We start from the raw sequence: 22,859 nt of genomic DNA, 5'->3' as shown, positions 1-22,859 counted from the left end.
GAAGCAATGCCAATGAGAATGCAACACATTTTAGAAATATTTGAGATAGAAGGTAAATGATTATTAACTGAATGAAAGCTGTAAGAAACACAAGTCTTTTAAAACCATTGAGTTGAAGAAGAGGTTTTGATGACATTTTATAAGGAGAGAGATGTGAGCTTGTTTATATGCTAAGTGGGATGTTGAATGAATGAACATGTGTGAAGGTTAAATTTTACATAGAAGACAACATATTCATAGTGAGAATTCTTCTTAATGTTGGTGATGTGATGTATTTATATGATGCACATAACAATAACAAAGAACAAATTCATTTTTTCATAAAATATTTACTAAGTGCCATTATGTTCCAAACATTATGCTTGATGCGGAGAGGAATAAATAGGCAAATATATATCACATGTTGAATGGTGTTATGAACAAAAAGCAGAGAGATTTTGAAGAGTTGTGGGGATGGTGTATTAGAAATGATAGTCATAGAAGTACTGGAAGTGATATTAGAGCAGCAAACTACATGGATAGTATGGACCGCTGACTTGATGGTGGGAATTTTACCAGGACTATACCTCACAGGAAAAATCAAACATTGTACAGAAATGAACAATGGAGCTGGAAGGAATCATGCTCAGCGAAATAAGCCAGAAAGAAAAAGAAAAATATGGAATGGTTTCGCTTATAGGAGGAATGTAGAGAATCCAAATAAGGGATCAGGAAAAATAATTATAATAAAATCAAAATCAACTGGCAAGTATAAACCAGAGACTTTTTTTTTGGGGGGGGGAGAAGGGAGTAGGATCAAAATGGATGGGAGGAGCACGGTGATGGTGCATGGGTGAATTGGTGGTGGTAATTTCACGGGGACTATAACTGAGATGAGAAAGCATACATTGTACAAAAATGAAGAATGATGTTAAAAATTTATTAAAAAATTTTAAAAAGAAAAAATGATGTTTTACATATATATGTATGTGTGTGTGTGTGTGTGTGTGTGTATATATATATATATATATATATATATATATATATGAAAAATGACCAAATGCTGCAGGAGGAAAATGATTTTTTTGTGGAGGTAGAGTGAGGAAAATGTTTTAAGGAAAGAGGGTGTTATGAGCCAGGAAATTGAACTCAGTAACAGCGTGCTTTTTGCTGGTTGGAGAGGTCTCATAAATGGAGAAAAACACGATGTGAAAGAGACGCACACACTCTCACATATTTTCACTGTTTATAGCCCCATGCACCAGTACTTTTAATGGTTTCACTTTTACAAAATCATATTCATAAAGCTTGCTTTCTCCCTGGGATTTTACACAGTAGTAGGTGGGAGGACACAATTAGTGATTTTTGTTTGCCAACCCCTGTGGTCCATTTTATTTCTTTAGTGCTGATGCCAGATGGCGAAATAAGTGGAGGGCGTAATTTAGTGTTTTCCAAGAACTCAACACAGCAGCCCTAGTAGTAAGAGAGATGGGGTTGTGCCTTTTACACAGATCATTAGAAACCTCTCCAAGGTACTGAGCCAGTTTAGCCTCTGTTACAGCTGCTCTTAAGTTTATTTGAAGCGTCAAAGGGAGAATAGCTTTTTAACTTGGGTTTCTGGTGTGTTTGGATGAGAAAGATCTTGCTCATTCTCCTTATGAGAGACTACTTTATCTCAGTCATGTCGCTAGCTTCTAGTACAGTGTGTGGTTTAGAATAGCAACAAATTAAAGGTTTGATTTAAAAAGATAATCACTGTGGTTAAAAATCCCATATCTTCAAAGTGGGGCGGGGGTAAGCTTAGCTTTGGATACGTTCAGTGTCACAAGTAGTATCCAATAAATAGTATGTGTGTATATTGTGTGTGTACACTAGAAACAATGCTTGTCATCAATAGCATGAGGGCAACCAGTAGAAGCACCTTGACAGGGCTCAGGAGGGAGGTGAAGTTAGGGATCAAAGGTGTATTCATTTATTTTTAAATTCATTTTCTTCCTGCCTCCAGCTTCTAGAAGACATATGTATAATGGACTAAAATCCCCACCCCAGTATTTACTAATAAATACCAACATCGGCGTGGTTCGGTCTTTTTCTAGAAGATATTCCTAGGGTTCTTCCCCAGACACCAGCAATTCTAACGCTGCTGGGGGGAGGGGGGGTTCCCCAGTTCCCGCATCCTATTTGGGAATCCTAAGGCTGGCAACGCTTCTTAGCCTTCACAGGGCCTGCTGAGCCTGTGGCAACAGCGTCGCGCATGCTCCATGGAGTGGGCAGGTTTACTGAAGCTGAAGCCGAGGCTTTTACTACTCTTGTCTCGCCTTCCCCGCCCAGCACGCTCCCCCTCCCCTCTCCCTTACCACCCCCACCACTCGGTCCCCGGTAACAGCCGCCGCCTGTCTTCTCCCCCTCCCCGCCCCCCTTTACCATAAGCTGGGGAATCTCCATTGACGTTAAGGTGACGCCGCTGTGCCCCGGCCTTTAGGGGTTCCAGGCGCCGCGCAGGTAACGCCCCCGCTGCCGCCATATTGACAGAGCACAGAGCCTGGAGCAGGGACCTGGGAGCGGGCGGAGGAAGCGGCGTGGGGTGCAGCGAGCGACAGTTGCCTTGGCGAGTGCAAGCCCAGCGGCAGCTCTTGGGAGAGGCGGCGCGAATTGTCTTCTCTATGGGGAGCAGCAGCCTGAGGCGGCGGTTAGGACCCCGGCTCCCAGCGTCTGAGAGACCCTGCTGCGAGGGCCGCGGTCGCTGAAGGGGGAGCTAGGGGTGTCAGCGGTGGCGGCCGGCAAGCTCGAAGACACGATGCGCGGCCACCCTGGAGGTTGGCAGCTCCTGTTTCAGTGCTCCTGAGGCGGCGATGCTACCGTACGCTCCTCTGGACGAGTTCTGGGAACAAGAAATGGAGGTGTTCAGTGGCGGTACGAGCAGCGGTGAGGTTAGTATGGTGGCCCAGACAAGCTGGAGCGACCCCCTCTTTTCTCATAGGACCTTGACCTGGGATCTAATGAGAAGGGGTGTGGGGCTGGGGTTCCAGGTGCCCAGTTAAGCTCCTTTGAGGCTGGGGCGGTCGCACTCCCTTTCCCATCTGGGTTTTCGCTGGGGAGCGGGCAGGGGTGCGACCACAAGCTCTTGCGTGGGGAGCACAGCCTCGGCTGGGGCTCGGCCTCAGCCAGAGAACCTGCCTCTAGGGCCACGCTAGTGTTGTGACTAAGTTTCTTCACTTCGAGACCTGAAGTGAGACGATGGGGGTGGGGTGCGGTTGCTAGGGGTGGGGATGCACCTGGTGTTGCGCCCTACCGACTCAGTGACTCTGCCTGGTTTGCTCGCTGGGAACAGGTTAGAGTAAGCTGCTGATTCCAACTCTCTTTTGAACACTGGACGCTTTAGGAAGCCAGCGCAACAAAGACACACCAAGGCGATTAAGTAACTCTGGGGACATTTGCACTTAAGAATGAGTATACCTTAGCTTTCTACTTTCTCTGTGGGTTGTCGTGGTTCTTTGTAACAAAACAAGTGGAGATTAACTGGAATCCAGGTTTTTTTAATCTGCATTGAGATGATGATCTGCCTCCGCTCGGGTCTTAGTTCTACCGCGCTCTTCCTCCCGCCCCATCTCCCCTAACTGCTGACTCCGCCTAGTTGGTCCTTAAAAGAAGATGCTAAGTAAATTGCAGCCCTTATAAAACGAAGCTTTGGTAAGACAGCAAGGTTCAACCAAAATATTTTGGTTCATTTCACTTCTAACTCTGACTTCTGAAACTGCTTAGATTGGACTTTAGTCAGCTGTGCTCAGTTCACCTTAGGTGTGCATAGGTATTTTTATTTTTATTGCCGCTTTTGTGTTGAAGTGGGTAGCATTAAAAACGAGCCTTTTGGAATAGAAAATCTGTTTCATTTCTGATAACTTAATGGAGTGATATTCGAGTATTTCAGTAGAGGCCACCGTACACCTACAAATACTTGAATTCAAAATTGAGTCACAGGATATTTTGAGGCAGGACTCAGGATCCTTGACCTCCCAAGGTACAAATTTGTCTTCAGGTACTTACTCCATCCTTAAAAATACACTTCGGACTGTTGTCTGTTTACCTTGTCTTTTTCTTTCCAACTTTCTGACTAAATGAGGTTAAAGGTTAAATTATGTGCTAGAATACCATTTAACAACAACAAAAATATATATAGTGGAAATAAATCAGGAAGTAGCTTGAAGTTGATCCCTCTTATAGGAAATGTTTTACTTGTAAACTAACCTCTTAATACCTGCATCTTAAAAGATGTACTACATCTCTTAATAACAGGACAAATGAAGAGGGGTTCATTTATTGGAATGTGGGGATCTTTCCTAGTTGCACAAATTTTCTAGCAAGATTATTCAAGGGAACGTTGTGTTTTACTCATGTTTTTAATCTGTTGATTTACAGTTGCAGACATCTGGTTTATAAAAACAGTTAAATGGGATGAGAGGTGGGAAGCATTTCACGTGACTACTATTTTACTGTTTTTTGCTAGCTTTGAATGTATAAATGCTTCAAATTGTAATTACCATTCCTTATTATTTGCAGTATATTTTGGTATTGTAGAGATTTAGTGAACTTTGGAAAAATACTCGAATGGATATTGTAAATCCTTGTGAAGTAAAAGGAAGGGGCAGATAGTGTGGTAAAGATATTACTTCTGCCCTCTTAGTCAAGAACAGTTATAACTGGTTATATTTAACCTGCAAGTGACTTAATTAAAAATATTCTAGGTGAAAAGTTAATGCTACCTTTGAACAGACCTGCTTAATATTTAGAAGAGTTTTTTTTTTTTTTTCGTGTATGTGTGTGTGTGTATTGTTTTTAATGGTAACCTTTTGGTAAGAAGGAAACAATTTTACTTCTTAGAATATTTATTTGTTTTAATTATATCTTTTCACGTTGCCTTTAGAAATGTTAACCTTTGAGCATGAACTTTGCAGCTCTCAACTTTTTATGGGTTTTAGGACTAAGTATGTCTTCATTGTAGAGGATATTTTTTGAAAATGTGTTGCAGTCATTAAAGAAATCCTAAGAACATTTTAACCTTAATGTCAAAGGAAATAAACTTTTTGATAACAATTGTGGGTGTGTGTAATACTGGTAAAACTAAAAGTTATATGCATTGTATGTTTTGGGGGCTTTTTCAATACCTTTTACATGTCTTGTTTCGTGGGCAGTTGTTAACCTTTGAATTGTGTCTGTGAATTGCTTGTTTGAGACTCAATTCTGTTTGAAACTTTTAACTTTTTGTTCAAGAAACAGTTATTAGGGACAGTTAAATTTTTGGACTAGTACACAATAGCCAGGTGTTATGATGAAGACCTTAACCATTGTTTGTAAGATTGTCCTATGGGAAAAGGTGTTGGTGATTTAAAAACAATAACTAGCTTGGTTCCAGTGAAGAACGGGCTTGAAAAAATGGAAACATGAGCTCTCTTGATCTGGGAAGAGGGTTTTTGATAGGATGAAATAGGATAACCAAGTTTTGGTTGTGACAGCTCTTGCAGCTATTGTCTCAATTAGGTCTACTGGATATGAGGATGTCCATCACCCCTCAGGCAGCTGCAGTTTTAGCTCTTGCCTGGTTTGTGTCAGGATCAGGGAAGAAGTGTTACTTGAGGTGTGAATAATATTAGTCATTTCCGAGCAAGGGTTATAAAGAAAAGACTGTTTCAGTAAAAGAGAAACATTGATGAATTAGTGCCATGTATGTTACATATGTTACACTTGGTCTTTTTTTCTGAGTATGAGAAGGGTGCTTGATTCCTCATGGAGCAGTTCAGTATAGATTTTCAAATTCTATATCATCATATTGTAACTGATACTTTTATATTTATTATTTCTTAAGCAATACTGCTTTTGTTTAAGGAAGTTAGTTTTGAGAGTAATACAGTTCACTGATAAAAACAGTTCATGATTAAAGCCACAGATTTTAAAAATATAGTGAGAGAGGTGATTATATGACAGATTAGGAAAACTGATCCTTTTTATTAATTTAATGAAAACCTGTAATAATAGAGGAAAGAACATGGACTTCTATAGATATATGTGTATATATATGTATATATATATATGTACACACACATTTTTAAAACATCCTTGTTTTTTCACAATATACATATCAATAATTTTTCCCCTTAGGTATGGTCACTATAGTTTTCCCACCAACAAAGTGCCCATAGTGCTACACCACACACCACTATGCTCTCCTCCCCACCTGTTCTCTACTATCCCTTCTCCCTCCCCTTTCTCTTCCCCTCCTGAATGTCTCAGATCTAAACTCTGCTTTCAAGGGTCAGTCTTAGAATTTGTCTGATCCTTTGGTTTCTCTAGATTCCACATATAAGTGAAATCATCCAGTTTCTGGCTCACTTCACTTAGAATAATCCCTTTCAATTCCATCCATGTTTCTGCAAATGGCATGTTTTGTCTTTTTTGATCACTTAGTGTTATTCCACTATGTATATATATCCCATGCACATAGACTTTGGAGGCTGATTAATTTGGGTCCCAGTCACACTTGAGCTCAAACTAGCTGTGTGACCCAGTGCAAGTTACTGAATTCCTTTGAGACTCAGTTGTTTGTTTATAGATAGGAAAATAGCCATCTCCAAGAATTGTTATGTAAAGAAAATGCTAATGCATTTAGTAAGGAGATTTGCACATAGTTGATCTTCAGTACACAATAGTTTCTTCTGTTTTCCCACAGTCATCACCATGCCCCTTTTCTGCACTTAAACTGAATTATTGTTACCTTGGGGTTTAAATAGCCTCAGCCATAGTGTCAGTCTTTCCTATTATGAGTTTTTCTTAACCCCTCCTTCCTAGATCTTATCATTTCATCATAGTAAAATAATCACATCTGTAATCACAGATAGATTCAGGGATAAAATATGAAGTTATATTTAGGAGTGGTTTGGGAATAAGAACACACATATAATTTCATTTGTTATATGTGGCTAATGATCTTTTTCATTGATATTTAATTTTTAGTTTTTTTTTCCCATTCTGAACTCTTGCCATGATAGGAATTAGTTCAGTTTATTTGCAGCAGCAGTGCATAATATTATATTGTGAAATTCCTGAAGATACTTCACCCTGAGTCTTACCCCACCACCATGTGTTTACATAGATGTGGGCAAAACAGATAAGTGCAGAAATTATTATACAAGGCACAAGACCATCAACAATTGAGGTGAAGGTGGTATTTAATGCAAGCATCCCAATATAAGTGTCTGTGCTAACCACTGGACTAATACAAAGATGAATAGATCTTTGCAGCACAGGGGACAGAAAACTAAAATGAACTTTTCCCTTCATCATATTGTTTTGAACAAGAGTAAACCACTCTAAAGATTACTGGTCATGCTTGATATGTTTAAAATCTTAACTGCCAAATGTGAATCCACTTATTATTAGCCAAATTTTTTTTTCTGCTTTTAAAATCATCTTCAGTTCTGTAATTCTTGCTTCACCAATACTCATTTTAAATAGTCAAAAGCCACTGAGAATAAAATCCAATTACTATTTTGTCATTCAGGATAAGGGAACTGTAAAGTAGGTGGTGTATGGAAAGGATGGAAGATGAGGTTGGAGGATGAAATAGAACATACATAAGCAGGCTCTAAGGGTCTACTACATTTTCTGAACAGAGGGCTGTTCTGCAAATTAATGACTGGTGCTTTGTTTTCCTGGAATGTGGGAAAAGGAACAGGTACATCTCCATTTCTTATACGCTTAAACTAGGTTTATTTGGAATAGAACTTGGGGAAGGATCAACAGGTCCCTGGTGCCTCCCCCAACAGGTGCCTTCCAGGTCCTCCAAATTTGTTTTCCTATAAACTAGTCTGGTCTGGAATATTCAGGTCAGTTCCTTCAGGGCAGGTCCCTGTATTTCTCTACCTTGATTATTTCATCAAGAGAGCTAATCATCACCTCACTATTCCATAAAGACAGATTTGGTGTGGTTGCTTTCTTGGACCTTATTATCGTTTCATTACCACCCCTCTCATTGTCTCCTTCATTTATCATTTTGAAGAGGAAATAAAAGATTTTTCCCCTTCCTGTAATTTCTCTCATTGAATGCTGTCAGTGTTTTAGGCAATATTCTGAAGATTTGGTAAGCACTTGGAATCTGAGTTAAGCCTGTTAATGCTTGGTTAGAATTTGCTATATAATGTCTACATATCTTATTCTGTTTCCAAAGATTATTCACTATTCTTGCGGATAGCATTTTATTCTTTATATATTTTGCTTTCTTTTGCTTTGATTTTAGGTAGGAAAGGAGTTGGACAGGAGATTTAGGATTGAGCTTAATTTGGTTTTTGTAGATAATAGAGATGTTTTCTGGATTGCTCTGGAGGCATTCTGTGGAACTGATTCTTCATTCAGCTGCCAGCTTTTAACCTGTATCTGTACATTTGAAGTAAGTCCTGGTTTGGGGGGTGTGTGTGTGTGTGTGTGTGTGTGTGTGTGTGTGTGCGCGTGCACGCACATGTGTTTGAAACTAAGATGGGGTGGAAGGTGGAAGGGTGTTTTACTTATACCTTCCATTTCACAAAATATTTAAGGTGATTTATAAGAAATGAAATCCAGTAACTATTTTGTTATTCAGGATAAGGGAAATGTAAAGTAGGATGTGTATGGAAAGGATGGAGGATGAGGTTGGAGGGAGAAATAGAACACATGTAAGCAGGGTCTAAATCGTCTACTACATTTTTAAAATGTAGTTGAATTTTAAATTTGGCCTTGAGTTTCCTTGAACTGGCAGTTAAATAAAATATATATACCTGGGAGTTAATTGTTTTTTCCATGTGAGTGACTCAGTGTCAAACATTCATATTTCCAGATAATTATCAGGTATGGCCAGGGATAAAGGACCATAGCCCTAGGCCAAAATAAATAGGAAATAGTCATATAGTTCTTATTATTCAACAACAAAAAAAAACATGCCATTTCCTAAGCTAGCAGTTAGCTCTAAAATGCATTTTCTTTGAATTAAAATGTTTTTGTTCATGTCTGACTCGTTATTTTAAGATATGACTGGTCCAAGGGGTTATTTGAGCTTTCCTTTATGATTCAGCTCTTTGATTTTGAGTCTTTTCCATAATAATAAAAACAGAATTTTAGTTTCTTACCTGATTTTGGTATAGTTTACTCTTATCATTCAGAGGTGAAATTATCTGCTGCTTATTAACTGGCTAAGTAAGGGGGTAATGACTTTATTTTAAAAATCAAATATCCCATGAGATCTCTAACAACAATTTCAATACTCATGGATAATTATCCTTACTATAGGACCTATCTGCCACTCTTATGAAATGGTTGGGGACAGATTTTAAGAGGAAATAATTTCGACACCAATTATCTTTTTTTTTTTAAACCCAAAAAGCATTGGAATCTGCTCTTTCTTAAATCTATGTAAAACTAAAGGAGAGATGAGACATTTGTTGAGCATGTATTATCTCTTCAGTGTCATTCATTCTTCAAAACAGCTGTGTACTTTTAATAGATGAGAAAGAGGCATACAAAACAATTACAGACACATCTGGAATTTAAACCCAGACCATTTTAAGTTCACGTTTTTCTACTATATATTGCTGTCTACCCCATAAGGACAATATTAAAGAGGATATTGACAAGTTGTCAGTAACCTTATCAGACCAATAAATTAGCATTTCTAATTTGGCAGTAGCCTTATCTATTAAAGGTCAATAAAATCTCATCAAGGTCTTTTGTGGACATACACAAGTTTATTCTGAAACTCATATATAAAAGTTCAGTCCTTAAAATATCTAAAACAGTTTGAAAAGTAAGATTAAAATGCAAGGAATCATTTTAATCTGGAAGTTAAAGTATGCTATGATAGTGCAGTAATGAAGAGAGTGTGTATTGGTGTAAGAATAAACATGTAGGTCAATGAAACAGAATAGGAACTGATAATAGACCCATACAAATATTCTCAGATGATTACTGAGAAAAATGCAAATGTAAAACAAAAGTCTTCAATTTCTTCTGATTTAAAAATGCAAAATGTGATTATTTTGAGAAGTTAATAAAACAATTGTGCTTTGAATATGTTTCACAAGATTCATAAAGTTCTTGATCTTTCCCACTTCTTTGCTTTTTAAAATTATTAAGTTTTTAAACATATATTGATATTAATAGATTTCCTCCTACTCAAATCCACTGTCAAGAGTATATGTGACAGGGCCTCCCCGGTGGTGCAGCGGTTGAGCGCTGGGTTGCGAAGCTGCCCGGGGCCTCTACAGCGCCAGTTGGATCCCCGGATGCTCCCCAGCCACTGGAGGAGGGTCCCACATGGCGCGCAGACCTCTCCTGCCACCTGCTGCTCCCCTCAGCAGTGTACTTTGGTCCTTCTGCCTGCTCCGCTCCCCACTCTGGCTCTGGTGAATTCTCACCCTTCTGCACTTCTGACTGTACCCTGTGCTTGTATAAATAAATCAATCTTAAAAATAAAATAAAATAAAATAAAATAAATCTTTTTAAAAAAGTATATGTGACAATTCACTGTTTGCCATACTTTTGCCTTTTGTACATCCCCTTGCTCTTGGAATTGGATTGTGGCAGTCAGAGAGGATTATTACGTTTGGACATTAGTCTGTCTTGATTTTATTTACTGTTTTTCTACAGTCATTTTTTGCCACATGGAAAGGAAACATTTCTATTAATAAATTGTCTTTGAATTTGGATTTCTACATTCTTTGGACTTGCATTGATGTTGAGATGAGGATTCTAAGAGGTTGGTTTTTCAGGTTTAGTGAGTCACACTTCAAATGTTTAGCAATAGTTCTCAGTTGGGTAATGTTTGATTTTGTATATTCCACCTCCAATTTGCTGAAGTATATGCTAAAATATGGTAAAGAACATAAATAGCTATTGTAGGAATAACAGTCAAATTTGAAATTAGGGTATTATTTGTTTTCATAATAGATTGTTTAGAACCTGGGAAAGTAAGATGAATAATTGCTTATGTGACAGATTTTAAAAGAAACATGTAAACTCCCTGAGAAACATGGACTTATCTAGATAATATATGGCTAACTTAAGCCTTTTAAAAAAGATTTATTTATGTATGCAAGAGCTGGGGTGTAGGCCAGAGATGGGGGTGGGTGGGTGAGATGATTCACCAGAGACAGGGTGAGGAGCAGCACAGGGAGACTGACTGAAATACACTGCTGAGGGGAGCAGCAGGCAAGACAGGAGAGGTCTGCTGCAGCATGTGGGTTAGTGCCCTGATAAGGCTGCCAGATATCTTCATAGTGCTGAGAGTTAACTCCCTCCACCAGCAGGGAGGACCCTGACTTCAGCCTTTTTATTTAAGCTGTCAGACTCCAGAAATTAAGCTGCAGAAATTACAAGGTCCACACATGGTTATTTTTCTAGGAAAAAAGGCTTCTCTGAAGAAAGAGAGTAATATTTGCATTAGGGCGTTGTTTGGAGACATCCCACTTTAATAAATTTCCTAACTTTAAAGTCTATTTTTTTTTAATTTGAGAGGTACAAGTTTCATCATTCTTTTAGTGTTTACATTTTTTAGATTATATACATTTAACTGCATTGTACTTCATTTTATCTGTATTGAATCCCTATAAAAGTAAGGCACAAGTAAAATATCAGAAGTGATTTGGCTGAATTATGACAATTCCAAAAAGCAAACTAAATATTCTTACTCATTAATTTGTTATTAGTATTAACAGTTTCTAAAATCTAATATATTCTTCTTTCTGTCTTCAGTGAGATATACTTCCTGTTTCTGGCAGTAAAGTTCCTGGTTTCAAAAAGCATGAAAAATAATCCATCCTGCTAGCCTTTTTTTTTTTTTAAGTATACAGGGTATAAGGGACGTTGGAACTAAAGTAAGTTGAAAATGCAAGTTGAGTTTTATGAAATTATGATTATATTCTGTGTGAAGAAATATTGTGTGTGTACTTTTGACAATTATAATCACATAGAATAGATGATTTCACTGTTCTTTCTTTACTAGGTTAACTCAATATAATTTTTGTGATTTTAAAAAACTTACTTTCAGAATTTTAAAAATCATGTAATTTAGATCAAGGGATGTTAAACTTTTCCCCTAAGAGGCCAAATAATATTTGCTGCATATAACCTGTTTCATATTTTTAATAACCCTTGAAAAATATTAAAAAAAAATCTTAGCTAATGGGTTGTAGTTAGGTGAATAGCTTCAGAATGTGGTTTGTTAAGACTGTACTTTCCTGCTCACAAAATTTAGGGTTAGAAATCTATGTGTGAAAATATATAGTCCTTTGAAATAATTTCCATTCAAGATATAGAATGTCAAGAATTTATAAGGTACTTAAAAATCTTATGAATGACTCAAGCTATGCACTTTAAAATTGATTTTGATAGAGCAGCATTCCTGCTGACAGAATTTCAAATTAAAAGTCAGAAGTGATAAGCAAAATGACTAACTGGAAATACTTTTAAAGTTAAATTTCAGAATTGTTTATGAATGTTTCAAGTAATAAAATCTCAGTAAAATATGGCATTTACTTATTGAAATTATTATATAAATAATAATTTATATAATTTCAATGAATTTGAAATTATTATATAAATTTAATTCATTCATATTACAAATTAAGTTATTCTAATGTAAAAGTATTTTTCTTGCCTATGTTATATTCCACTCAGTATGTAGTTACTGGGGTTACAAAGAGTAACGAGATGTGATTCCATTCCTTTGGTAGTTTTTAGTTTTATGGAGGGATGGAACAAATAAAGAGTAAATAAGGCAGTATTTGTGTATAGAAGTCTGAATACGATAAGTTGGAAGGAAAAAAGGAAGGTATGTCCTTGAGTGTTAACAAAATAAAATTGACATTCAAAAGCACAGGTAACCCAAATAACAAATTACTACAAAGACCATCTGTGTGGTAACTTTGATTTTTTTCCCAAGATAATATTTTAATATTGAGATTCCATTTTTGCTCCTCCATATGTGCACTTGTTACACTCACCCTCAACTGAGCCATGTGTGCAGTATCCCATCTGCCTCTTCTCTACTCCCTTCTCCCTCCATCTTGATCCCTGTGGTAACTGTTAAATTATTTCATTAAGTTCAAGATTTATTCCTGCTGTATCATCTATTCTGGAGAGTGCCCCATGTGCAGTTGAGAAAAATTCTGTTTTGGGGGTGCATTTTCCTGCACATATCTATGAGGTCTAATTCTTTGTTTAAAGCTATTGTGTCCATGTTTATTTTCTGCTTAGGTGAATGTGGAGTGTTGTAGTCCCCTGCCACAGCTGTGTTTTTTCCTAAATGTCTGTTTTCAGAGTTGATAGTAGTTACCTAATGTGTAATTCAGTTTCCTTCATTTGGTGAGTATATATTGATGAATGTTATGTCTTCCTGATGTATTGTTCATTAAAAACTGTCTCTCCCTGTCTCTTGTTATGGTTTTTAACTGGAAATATATTTTGTCTGATATAAGCATGGCTGTCCCTGCCTTTTTTGAGGTCCCATTTGCTTATAGAATTTTTTTCCAACCCTTTGTTTTGAGTCTTTTCTTTGTCATTGGAGCTAAGGTGTTTCTCCAGGAGACAGCAGAAGGCTGGATTCTATTTACTAATACAACCGGACACTCTATGTCCTTTAATTGGTGAGCTCAGTCTGTTTAAATTTAAAGTGATAATTGATACATGAAAGTCTGTTGCTTCCAACTTGCTTTTAATTTTTGTGGTTCAGTCTACTTCTTTATTCAATTCTTTGTAAATGTTCTTCTCTTTGGTTTAAGTGTTTCAGCTCCTTTCAGTATTTCTTGGAGAGGTGGTCTAGTGTCTGCAAATTTCTTACGTTTCTCTATCTTTGAAAAGACCTTTATTTTCCCCTCATATAAGAAGGAGTCTTCTGGTGGGCAAGAGCCTTCTTGCAAGATAGATTATTCTTGGATGGAAATATTTGGAGCATGACATTCCATTCTATCCTTGTTTTTCTTCAGGGAATTACAATGTTAGCCTGATAGGCATACCTTTATACGTTATCTGCTTCTCCCTTACCAGCTTCAATATTCTTTCTTTGTCCTAAACTCTTGGAATTTTCACTTCTGTATGTTGTCGTGTAGGTCTCATTTTGTTTTGGTGCCTTGGGGTTCTTTTAACTTCTGGATTTGTACATTTCTTCCCTCCTAGGTTTGGGGTTTTCCTCCATTATTTTTTTTAAAGATTTATTTATTTATTTTATACAGCAACTGGGGTACAGGTCAGAAGCACGGGAGGGTGAGAGGATTCACCAGAGCCAGAGCGGGGAGCAGAACAGGCAGACGGACCAAAGACATTGCTGAGGGGAGCAGTGGGCGAGGCAGGACAGGTCTGCTGCACCTTGTGGGGTTATCCTTGGCTGGTGGAGAATTGAACTGGCGCTGCAGAGGCTGTGGACAGCTTCACAGCGCGGCACTCAACCGCTGTGTCAATGGGGAGGCCCTCCTCCATTATTTCTTTAAAATAATTTTCTGTTCTTTTCTCTCTCTCTCTTCTGACATTCCCATTATTCTTATATTGTCTTTTGTTAAAGAATTGGGTAATTCTCAGTCTTAGTTTTTTTCTTTTTCTTGTTTTTAGTTTTTTTTTTTTTTTTTTTTTTTTTTTAAGATTTACTTACTTATACAAGAACTGAGGTATAGGCCAGATGTGCGGGAAGGTGAGAGGATTCACCAGAGACAGAGTGGGGAGCAGAACAGGCAGATGGACCAAAGACACTGCTAAGGGGAGCAGTGGCGAGGCAGGAGAGATCTGCTGTACCATGTGGGTATCTCCCTGGCCAGCCGGGAATTGAACCCATGCCACAGAGGCTGCAGACAGCTTCACAGTGTGGCACTCAACCCGCTGAGCCACTGGGGAGGCCCAGTTTTTTCTTAATCATATATACATATGTATGTATATATGTATTTTACAACATTGTTCATTTTTGTACAATGTATGCTTGTATGCTTGTATGCTTTCTCCTTTCAGGTATATTCCTCATAAAATTCCTACCACCAGGGCCTCCCTGGTGGCACAGTGGTTGAGTGCTGGGCTGCGAAGCTGCCTGCAGCCTCTGCAGCGCCGGTTCAATCCCCGGCCAGCGAGGGTCCCACAAGGAGCGCAGACTTCTCCTGCCGTGCCCGCTGCTCCCCTCAGCAGTGTGCTTTGTCTGTCTGCCTGTTCTGCTCCCGCTCTGGCTCTGGTGAATTCTCTCACCCTCCCGCGCTTCTGACTGTACCCAGTGCTTGTACAAATAAATAAATAAATCTTAAAAAAAAAATTCCTTTCACCAATTCACCTGCGATCCATTACCATAGTCCCTTGTGCTCTTCTCTCTCATTTTGATTTCTATACCTCCCCCTCCTTTGCAGAATGTCTCTGATTTATAGTTGCCTGCTAATTTTAATTTATTATTTGTTATTATCATTATTGTTTTTTTCCTGATCCCTTTTTTGGTTCCCCTGTATTCCTCCTATAAGAAAAATAATCTAATATTTTTCTAGCTCTATAATCCCTTCTAGCTCTATCCATGTTGCTGAGGATGGCATTAGTTTATCTTTATTGATTGCTGAATAGTATTCCATTGTGTATGTATACCACATCTTGATCCAGTCATCTATTTTTTGGGCATTTGGGTTGTTTCCATATCTTATCTATTGTGAATAGTGCTGCAATAAACACAGGGATTCATGTATCCTTTTGAATTAATGTTTTTGTGTTCTTTGGGTAGGTTCCTAGGAGTGGAGTTGCTGGGTCATATAGTAGCTCCATTTTTAATAGTTTGAGGAACCTCCACACAGCTTTCCATAGTGGTTGGACCATTTTGCATTCCCACCAGCAGTGTAAGAGAGTTCCTTTTTCTCCACATCCTTGCCAACATTTATTATTTCCAGATTATTTATTTATTTTATTAATTTTTTGGGGGACGCTTGCCGGCAGCCGGGGAATGAACCAGCGCTGCAAAGGCTGCAGGCAGCCTCTCAGCCCAGCGCTCAACTGCTGCACCACCAGGGGAGGCCCCAGTTGTCAGATTTTTTAATATGTGCCATTCTTACTGGTGTAAGGTGGTATTTCATTGGGGTTTTGATTTTCATTTCCCTGATTATAAGTGATGTTGAGCTTTTTTTTTTTCACATACCTGTTGGCCATTTGCATTTCCTCTTTGAAGTAGTGTCCTTTTAGCTCTTTTGCCCATTTTTTTACTTGATTGTTTACTTTGTTTTTGTTGAGTCCAGTGAGCTCTTTGTAAATCTTAGTGATCAGTCCCTTATCAGTTGTATGTAGTGCAAAAATCTTCTCCCAGTGATTAGGGTGTCTGTTTGTTTTGGTTAGTGTCTCTTTTGTTGTACAGAAGCTTTTAAGTTTGATGTAATCCCCGCTGTTTATTGTTTCCTTCACTTTCTTTGCTGTGGGGAAATGTGTCTTTAAAGATGTTGCTGAGATATATGGCATGTAGTGTTTTGCATATGTTTTCTTTTATGTGTTTTATGGTTTCAGATCTTTTGTTCAGTTCTTTTATCCATTTTGAGTTGGTTTTTGTACTTGATGTGAGGTAGTAGTCCAGCATCATTCTTTTGGATGTTGCAGTCAAGTTTTCCCAGCACCGTTTCATGAACAAACTGTCCTTGTTCCATTGCATATTCCTTGCTCCTTTGCCGAAGATTAGTTGTCCATAAATATGTAGGTTTATTTCTGGGTTTTGTATTCGATTCCATTGGTCTGTGTGTCTGTTTTTGTTCCAGTACCATACTGTTTTAATTTGAAGTCTGGGAGTATGATACCTATGTTCTCCTTATTTTTAGTCAGGAGAGTTTTGGCTAGTCAAGGGTTTTTGTGGTTCCTTATGAATTTCATCAATATTTATTCTATTTCTTTAAAGAATGTCAAGAATAATCTATTGTGAAACTTTTATCAGAACAGTATTGAATCTGTAAATTGCTTTCAGTAGGATGGCCATTTTGGTAATATTAATTTTTTAAATCTGTGAGCAGGGGGTGTCTTTCTATTTCATTGTGTCTTTTATTTCTTTTAACAATGCTTTATAATTTTCTTTGCATCGTTCCTTCACTTATTTTGTTAGGTATATTTCCAAGTATTTGATTTTTTTTCCAATTATAAAAGTGATAGTTATCTTGATTTCTTCTTCAGATTAATTGTTTACATATAGGAGACTACTGATTTTTGTGTGTTGACTTTTTTTTTTTTTTTTTTTACTTTTTAAAAATCCTTTCCTACATGGGTTTTCTACATGGGTTCTCTGAACATTTGCATATCCAACTACACTGACTCATTCTTGCATTTGGTCTGTTCTACTTCTGTAACTTTCTCCTGAAATTTTCATCTCCTGTATTTCATTTTTTTACATGCCAAATCTCCAGCGTTATCTTACTAGTTTCTATCTTCTGTTGTTTGATTTTATTTTTAAAGACATTTATTTGTTTTGTACACCTGGGCTCCTAGATGAGCTGGAAGTTGTGTGGGTATGTATCTCTCTGTACCAGACCACAGCCTCCAGCATTTCTTTCCTTTCACCTCTTGTTCAATGAAGCATGATACTCTTGTCTTCATTTTCTCTGCTGTCTGTCTTGGTCTCTGATGTCAGAGAGATATTCTAGTTTCACCTCAGTTCCCAAGACTCTATTCAGTATGGTGTTCCTCTGATTAACTGTTAAATGATCCTTTCAGGAGCAAAGCCTGGAACCTCCTGTCACCATGTTGGTTTCAACAATGCATTCTGAATATATCTTTTTCATTTATTGTGCCATAGTTTTACGTTTTTGGCATTTGCTGTTTTACCACAAGGTAGTGTTTTTGTCTGAGTTTTGGTGTTCTGTTTTGTTTTTTAGAACCTGAATGTGTGGAAAGTGCCTATTGTGGGGACTTCCTTATAGATAGTCTTGTAGAGGCATAGGGTCCTCATGGGCCTAAAAATCCCAGTCCATACTGTACCCCTGGTAACTGGACTTCTCTTGGTCTAAGCACAAAATTTGTGGCTATGTCCTTTTGCCAGGCCTAGCCTCTCCACTCTCTTGTTCAGCAAAGTAAGTCTTCACTAAACATAATTGATAGGTTCTTGGATACCTTGGCATTAACATAAAGAAGGATATAAATCATATCTTCAAATAACATTATTTCATATAGCATTGACTTCGCTTTTTTTCCTCATCGATGTCAAAGGAAAAGGCATTTATTAAAACAATGTTATATTGAGGATTTGCTGTATATCATTCAGCACCATCTGTGAGATTTTTGGGTCAGTTTTGAGTTTCACATTGAGAAGTATATATGAATTAGTTATGGCTATATAGCAATCCTTTTATAAAACTATATGTATTGATATTTTTATTTTCCCAAGCCATCTCCAATTCTAATAATATGAAGGGAAAATAGTTTTTTTCCCCTCTGTTCAGTTTTCTGTAATGAGCTTTTTTGCCATTAATAGTAAGAAAAAGATAGTTTTAGCAAGACAAATGTGATTTTCTGAGATCTAATGAATACAGCAACTCAGTTTAGTATATTTCTATCTTCCCACAACCTTTTAAAGTGATCTATGTACTGTTTGAGAAAATGAAAAAAAAAAAATTAAAGAATTCTTCACTAGACTCTGATATGAGAGTTTGTTCACATAGAGTTTGGAGTATCTGAGTAAATTACTACATTATTATTTGTTGATAAACTTTCTGAAATCTTCTGTTGAAAATAATTTCTCCCCTATTTGGAAGTAATGGAGGTACAAAAGAAATGTGTGTTTATCTTTTCAGATTACACATTTGATTTTGAAATAAAAATTTACTGTCCCAGAGAATCTAAAAATATTTTTGTTTTCACAGAAATAATAATAACATAAGTTTTAGTAAATTTAGGTGACTTTTGAGGTCTTCTTATAGGAATGAATATTCTTATATTGAAAACCTGCTATCTTGTTGAGGGTAGATGAGGTAGGATTAATAGAGTGTTTTGTTTTTGAAGGTGATTCAGTAGAATGAAATGATTTTCAGGATACAGTGTTCTCTTTGAGTTACCTACATTCATTTTATTTCCAGTTCTCTCTGACCCATTGCTTCATCATAAGTTAGTTACAAGGTGGTATATGTAGGAAGTAAACATGAATAACAATAACAGAGGAAAACAGTATTACCTTTTTTGTGGATAATCCTGACAGTCATTTTGTAGTGCAATTTGAATTGTCAGGCTATTGTCTTAGTATTGTTTTAGTACTGTTTCGCTGGATACACCTTTCCTTATTTATTAATGATATCCATATTCCATCTGTGTTTTTGAGGTAAAATGGTATATGGTGCGATTTATAGAAATCAGGAATCTTGGAGGAAGAGCAGATTTGTGTGTGTGGCAAAGGAATACTATGTCCTTTTCCTATTGTTTATTTTTGAGATGTGAGATAAGAAATGCCAAATAGGCAATTGGATATTTGCCAAGATCTGTTATGTCAATCTGTCTGCAAAAATAATGTGAAGTGAGATTAGAAGGTGACCCAAGTCCATTTTCTAAGAAGCTATAAGTGTCAAGGATACTAAGAAAGAACAAATGAATTGGAATATAAAGAATGGAAGTGTGAAATAGGAGAATACAAAGACTCCAAGAGGAGATAGTGGTCAGTTGTCACATGCTGTAGTGAGATACCAAGATAGATAAGGACAGATGGAACTATTATTAAAGTAGACATTATTGGTCACCTTATTTGGTTCTCATTTTTTTCTTTTTATTATTAAGATTTATTTGTTTATTTATACAAGCACTGGGTACAGTCAGAAGCGCAGGAGGGTGAGAGAATTCACCACAGCGGGGAACAGAACAGGCAGACTGACGAAATACACTGCTGAGGGGAGCAGCGGGAGGCAAGAGAGGTCTGCGCGCCGTGTGGGACCCTTGCTGGTGACTGGGGATTGAACCAGCACTGCAGAGGCTGTGGGTAGCTTCACAGCCCAGCGCTCAAACCCTGCGCCACCAGGGGAGGCCCGGTTCTTGTTTTTTCAAGGAGAAAAATGCTAGTCAAATAATGCATGGGCAATTCTTAAGAAGTTTATTTTAAATTTTACATATATCAGTAGTCATACTTCTTAAGTTAATTTTAAAATTTATATATAGTAAAATTACTATTTTTCCTATATGATTCTGAACTTAAATTTGTGTAACTAAAATCACAATCAAGATAGTCTGATCATTCTTCTCTCCCCAAAATTCCCTTTGCTGCCTTCCTTTAGTCCACTTCACCCCCTAGTGTTAATCTGTGGCAACTGCTAATGTTTTAAGAATGTCATATAAATGCGACCAAACAGTCTTTTGAGGCTATTATTTTTTATAAACTTTTATTAAGATAATATTGGTTTACGACATTGCATATGGTTGAGACATTTTGGATCCCACCTCTTCAGATGTATTATCGCATACCATAACTACCACCAAAGCAAGCGTAGGCCTCCTGCATATTTTAGTTGTACACCCTCTGGCCTTTACTTTTCATCCTCTCCTCTACGGGTAGCACCAGTTTTTATAGTCAGATTTCTGGGGTTTCATTTTGGTTTGGTTTTGTCTGAATCTTTGTTTTCTTTATATAACACATATAAGCATTATCATTTGGTATTTTTCTTTGTCTTAGTTTATTTCCTTTAATATACTGCCCATAAGTTCTATCCATGTTGTAGAAAATGGCTCAGTATTCTATGGGGTATATATAATATTTACCTCCTCTTCAGGGATTTATCTGTCCCTGAAAATTTAGGTTACTTTCATAACCTGGTTATTTAAATAGTGATATAGTGAACATACCTATAAATATATGCCTTTGAATTAATGTTTTTGCATTCTTTGGTAGATAACTTGTAAGTGCAATTGTTGGAACATATGGTAGATCTATTTTTACTATTTAGAGAAACCTCCATACTCTTTTCTGTAGGGGAAACAGACTAGTCTACATTCCCACCAAAAGTGTATGAGGATTCTTTTTTCTCTCCATCCTCCTCAAGACTTGTTGTTTCTGGACTTTTTGACATAGCCCATTCTCACAGGCTTGAGATGGTATCTATTGAGGTGTTGATTTGCTTTTTCCTGATACGTGTTGTTGAACTTTGTTTTATGTGCCTGTTGGCCATTTGTTTACCTTTTTTTGGATAACTTTCTATTTAGAACATCTGCCCCTTATTTTTACTGGGTTGTTTGCTTTCTTTTTCTTGAGATACATGAATTCTTTGTACATCTTAGATATTAGCTCCTTGTCAAATATATGATGTGCAGATAATTTCTCCCGTTCAGTAGGGTGTCTTTTCCTTTAAATTGTGTTACTTTCACTATACAGTTTACTAGTTTGATGTAGTGCTGTTTATTTTTGCTTTTGTTTGTCCTGCCATTGTTGTTGAGTCCCAAAGTAATCAATGAGGCCTATGTTGTAGAGTATTTTGCCTACATTTTCTTCTAGGTATTATATTTTTCCAGTTTTTCATCCATTTTTTTTGTTTTTCAATTATTTATATAGATTTTATATCATTATTCATTTTTTAACAATGTTTGCTTTATTTTCTCAGGTGTAGTCCCCGTAAAATTTCCACCACTAGATCACCTGTGTACCATCACATAGTCCATTCTGAGTCAAGTTTTGTGTGGTGTCCGCTAGTAGTCTAGATTCACTCTTATGCATGTGGCTGTCCAGTTTTCTTAACACTATTTGTTGCAGAGACTTTTCAAACCATCTGATATCTCTGTTGTCAACCACCCCAGGCGGGGGAGGTTCATTGTCAGTTCTTACAGACAAAAAGAAAATATGGAGCCTTTGGTGGATTTTGCAATCCCTTGATGCTGAGACAGGGAACCACAGGCAGGTGGAGTAAGAGAGACTCCAACACTGGGAGAGGCAGAACAGCAATTCCTCTGCTTACCCCCCTTTACACAGTTAAGTGTCCATAGCCATACAACTGATACATTGTTGCAAATGCAAGGTCCCTCTATTGTTTACTACATGTTGGAATGGTGGAAAACAGCATTTCATGGTATGGGCTTCCTATTGTATGGAAGGTGAAAAATAGCCTGATTTACTCATTTTCCTTAAAATCTGTCTTTCACTATCTTATTTCACATAACATAATCACCTCGAGGTCCTTCCATTTTTCCTAAAAGACACTATCTTTATTGTGTGTTGTGTGGTATTCCATTGAGTATATATTCCATAATTTCTTTACTTTTTCTTCTATTGATGGGAACTTTGGTTGGTTCATTGATTTGGCAACTGTGGAAAGTGCTGCTAAGAACAGAGACAACATTAAGTATTTTTGTTTTAGAGTTTTCATATTTTAAATATGTAGTAGAGGTATTGCACAAACATATGGACTGCCATTTTTATTTTCTTAAGAAATCTTCTTGGGCCTTCCCTGGTGGAGCAGCTGTTGAGTGCTGGCCTGCGAAGCTGCCCACAGCCTTTGCAGCGCCGTTTTGATCCCTGGCTGCTGGTGAGGGTTCCACATCGTGCGCGCACCTCTCCTGCCAAGCCCGCTGCTCCCCTCAGCAGTGTATTTCGTCAGTCTGCCTGTTCTGTTCCCCTCTCTGGCTCTGGTGAATTCTCTCACCCTCCTGTGCTTCTGACTGTATCCAGTACTTGTATAAATCAATAAATAAATCTTAAAAAAAACCAAAAGAAATCTCCTTATAGTTTTTTGTAGGGGCTGCTCCATCATCCATTCTCACCAACACTGTGTGTGGATTCCTTTTTCTCAGCACTCTTGCCAACATTGTTGTTTGTATTATTTTTGCTATGTCCCATTCTCAAAGGGGTGAGGTGAAAACACATTATGATTTAGATTTGCATAAGAACAATGCTGAACAATTTTTAATGTCTGAAGGACTTCTGAATG

General features: G+C 37.4%; 1 protein-coding gene across 1 annotated transcript in view; it reads left to right on the top strand.

The window, feature by feature from the left end:
• Positions 1 to 2,822: 2,822 nt before the first annotated feature.
• The window catches only part of RPS6KA6 (ribosomal protein S6 kinase A6), a gene marked incomplete at its 3' end in the record, with an annotated part of 242,802 nt that continues 222,765 nt past the window's right edge, over positions 2,823 to 22,859 (top strand). Inside the window, exon 1 of the mRNA XM_084259149.1 lies at positions 2,823 to 2,909. Coding sequence (XP_084115275.1) covers positions 2,832 to 2,909 — 78 coding nt within the window. The 5' untranslated portion in view covers positions 2,823 to 2,831. The remainder of the gene's footprint in view (positions 2,910 to 22,859) is intronic.

The sequence above is a fragment of the Talpa europaea genome (genome assembly GCF_964194135.1).
Source record: "Talpa europaea genome assembly, chromosome: X".
Classification (NCBI taxonomy): domain Eukaryota; kingdom Metazoa; phylum Chordata; class Mammalia; order Eulipotyphla; family Talpidae; genus Talpa; species Talpa europaea.
This window is presented reverse-complemented; position numbering and strand designations above follow the sequence as displayed.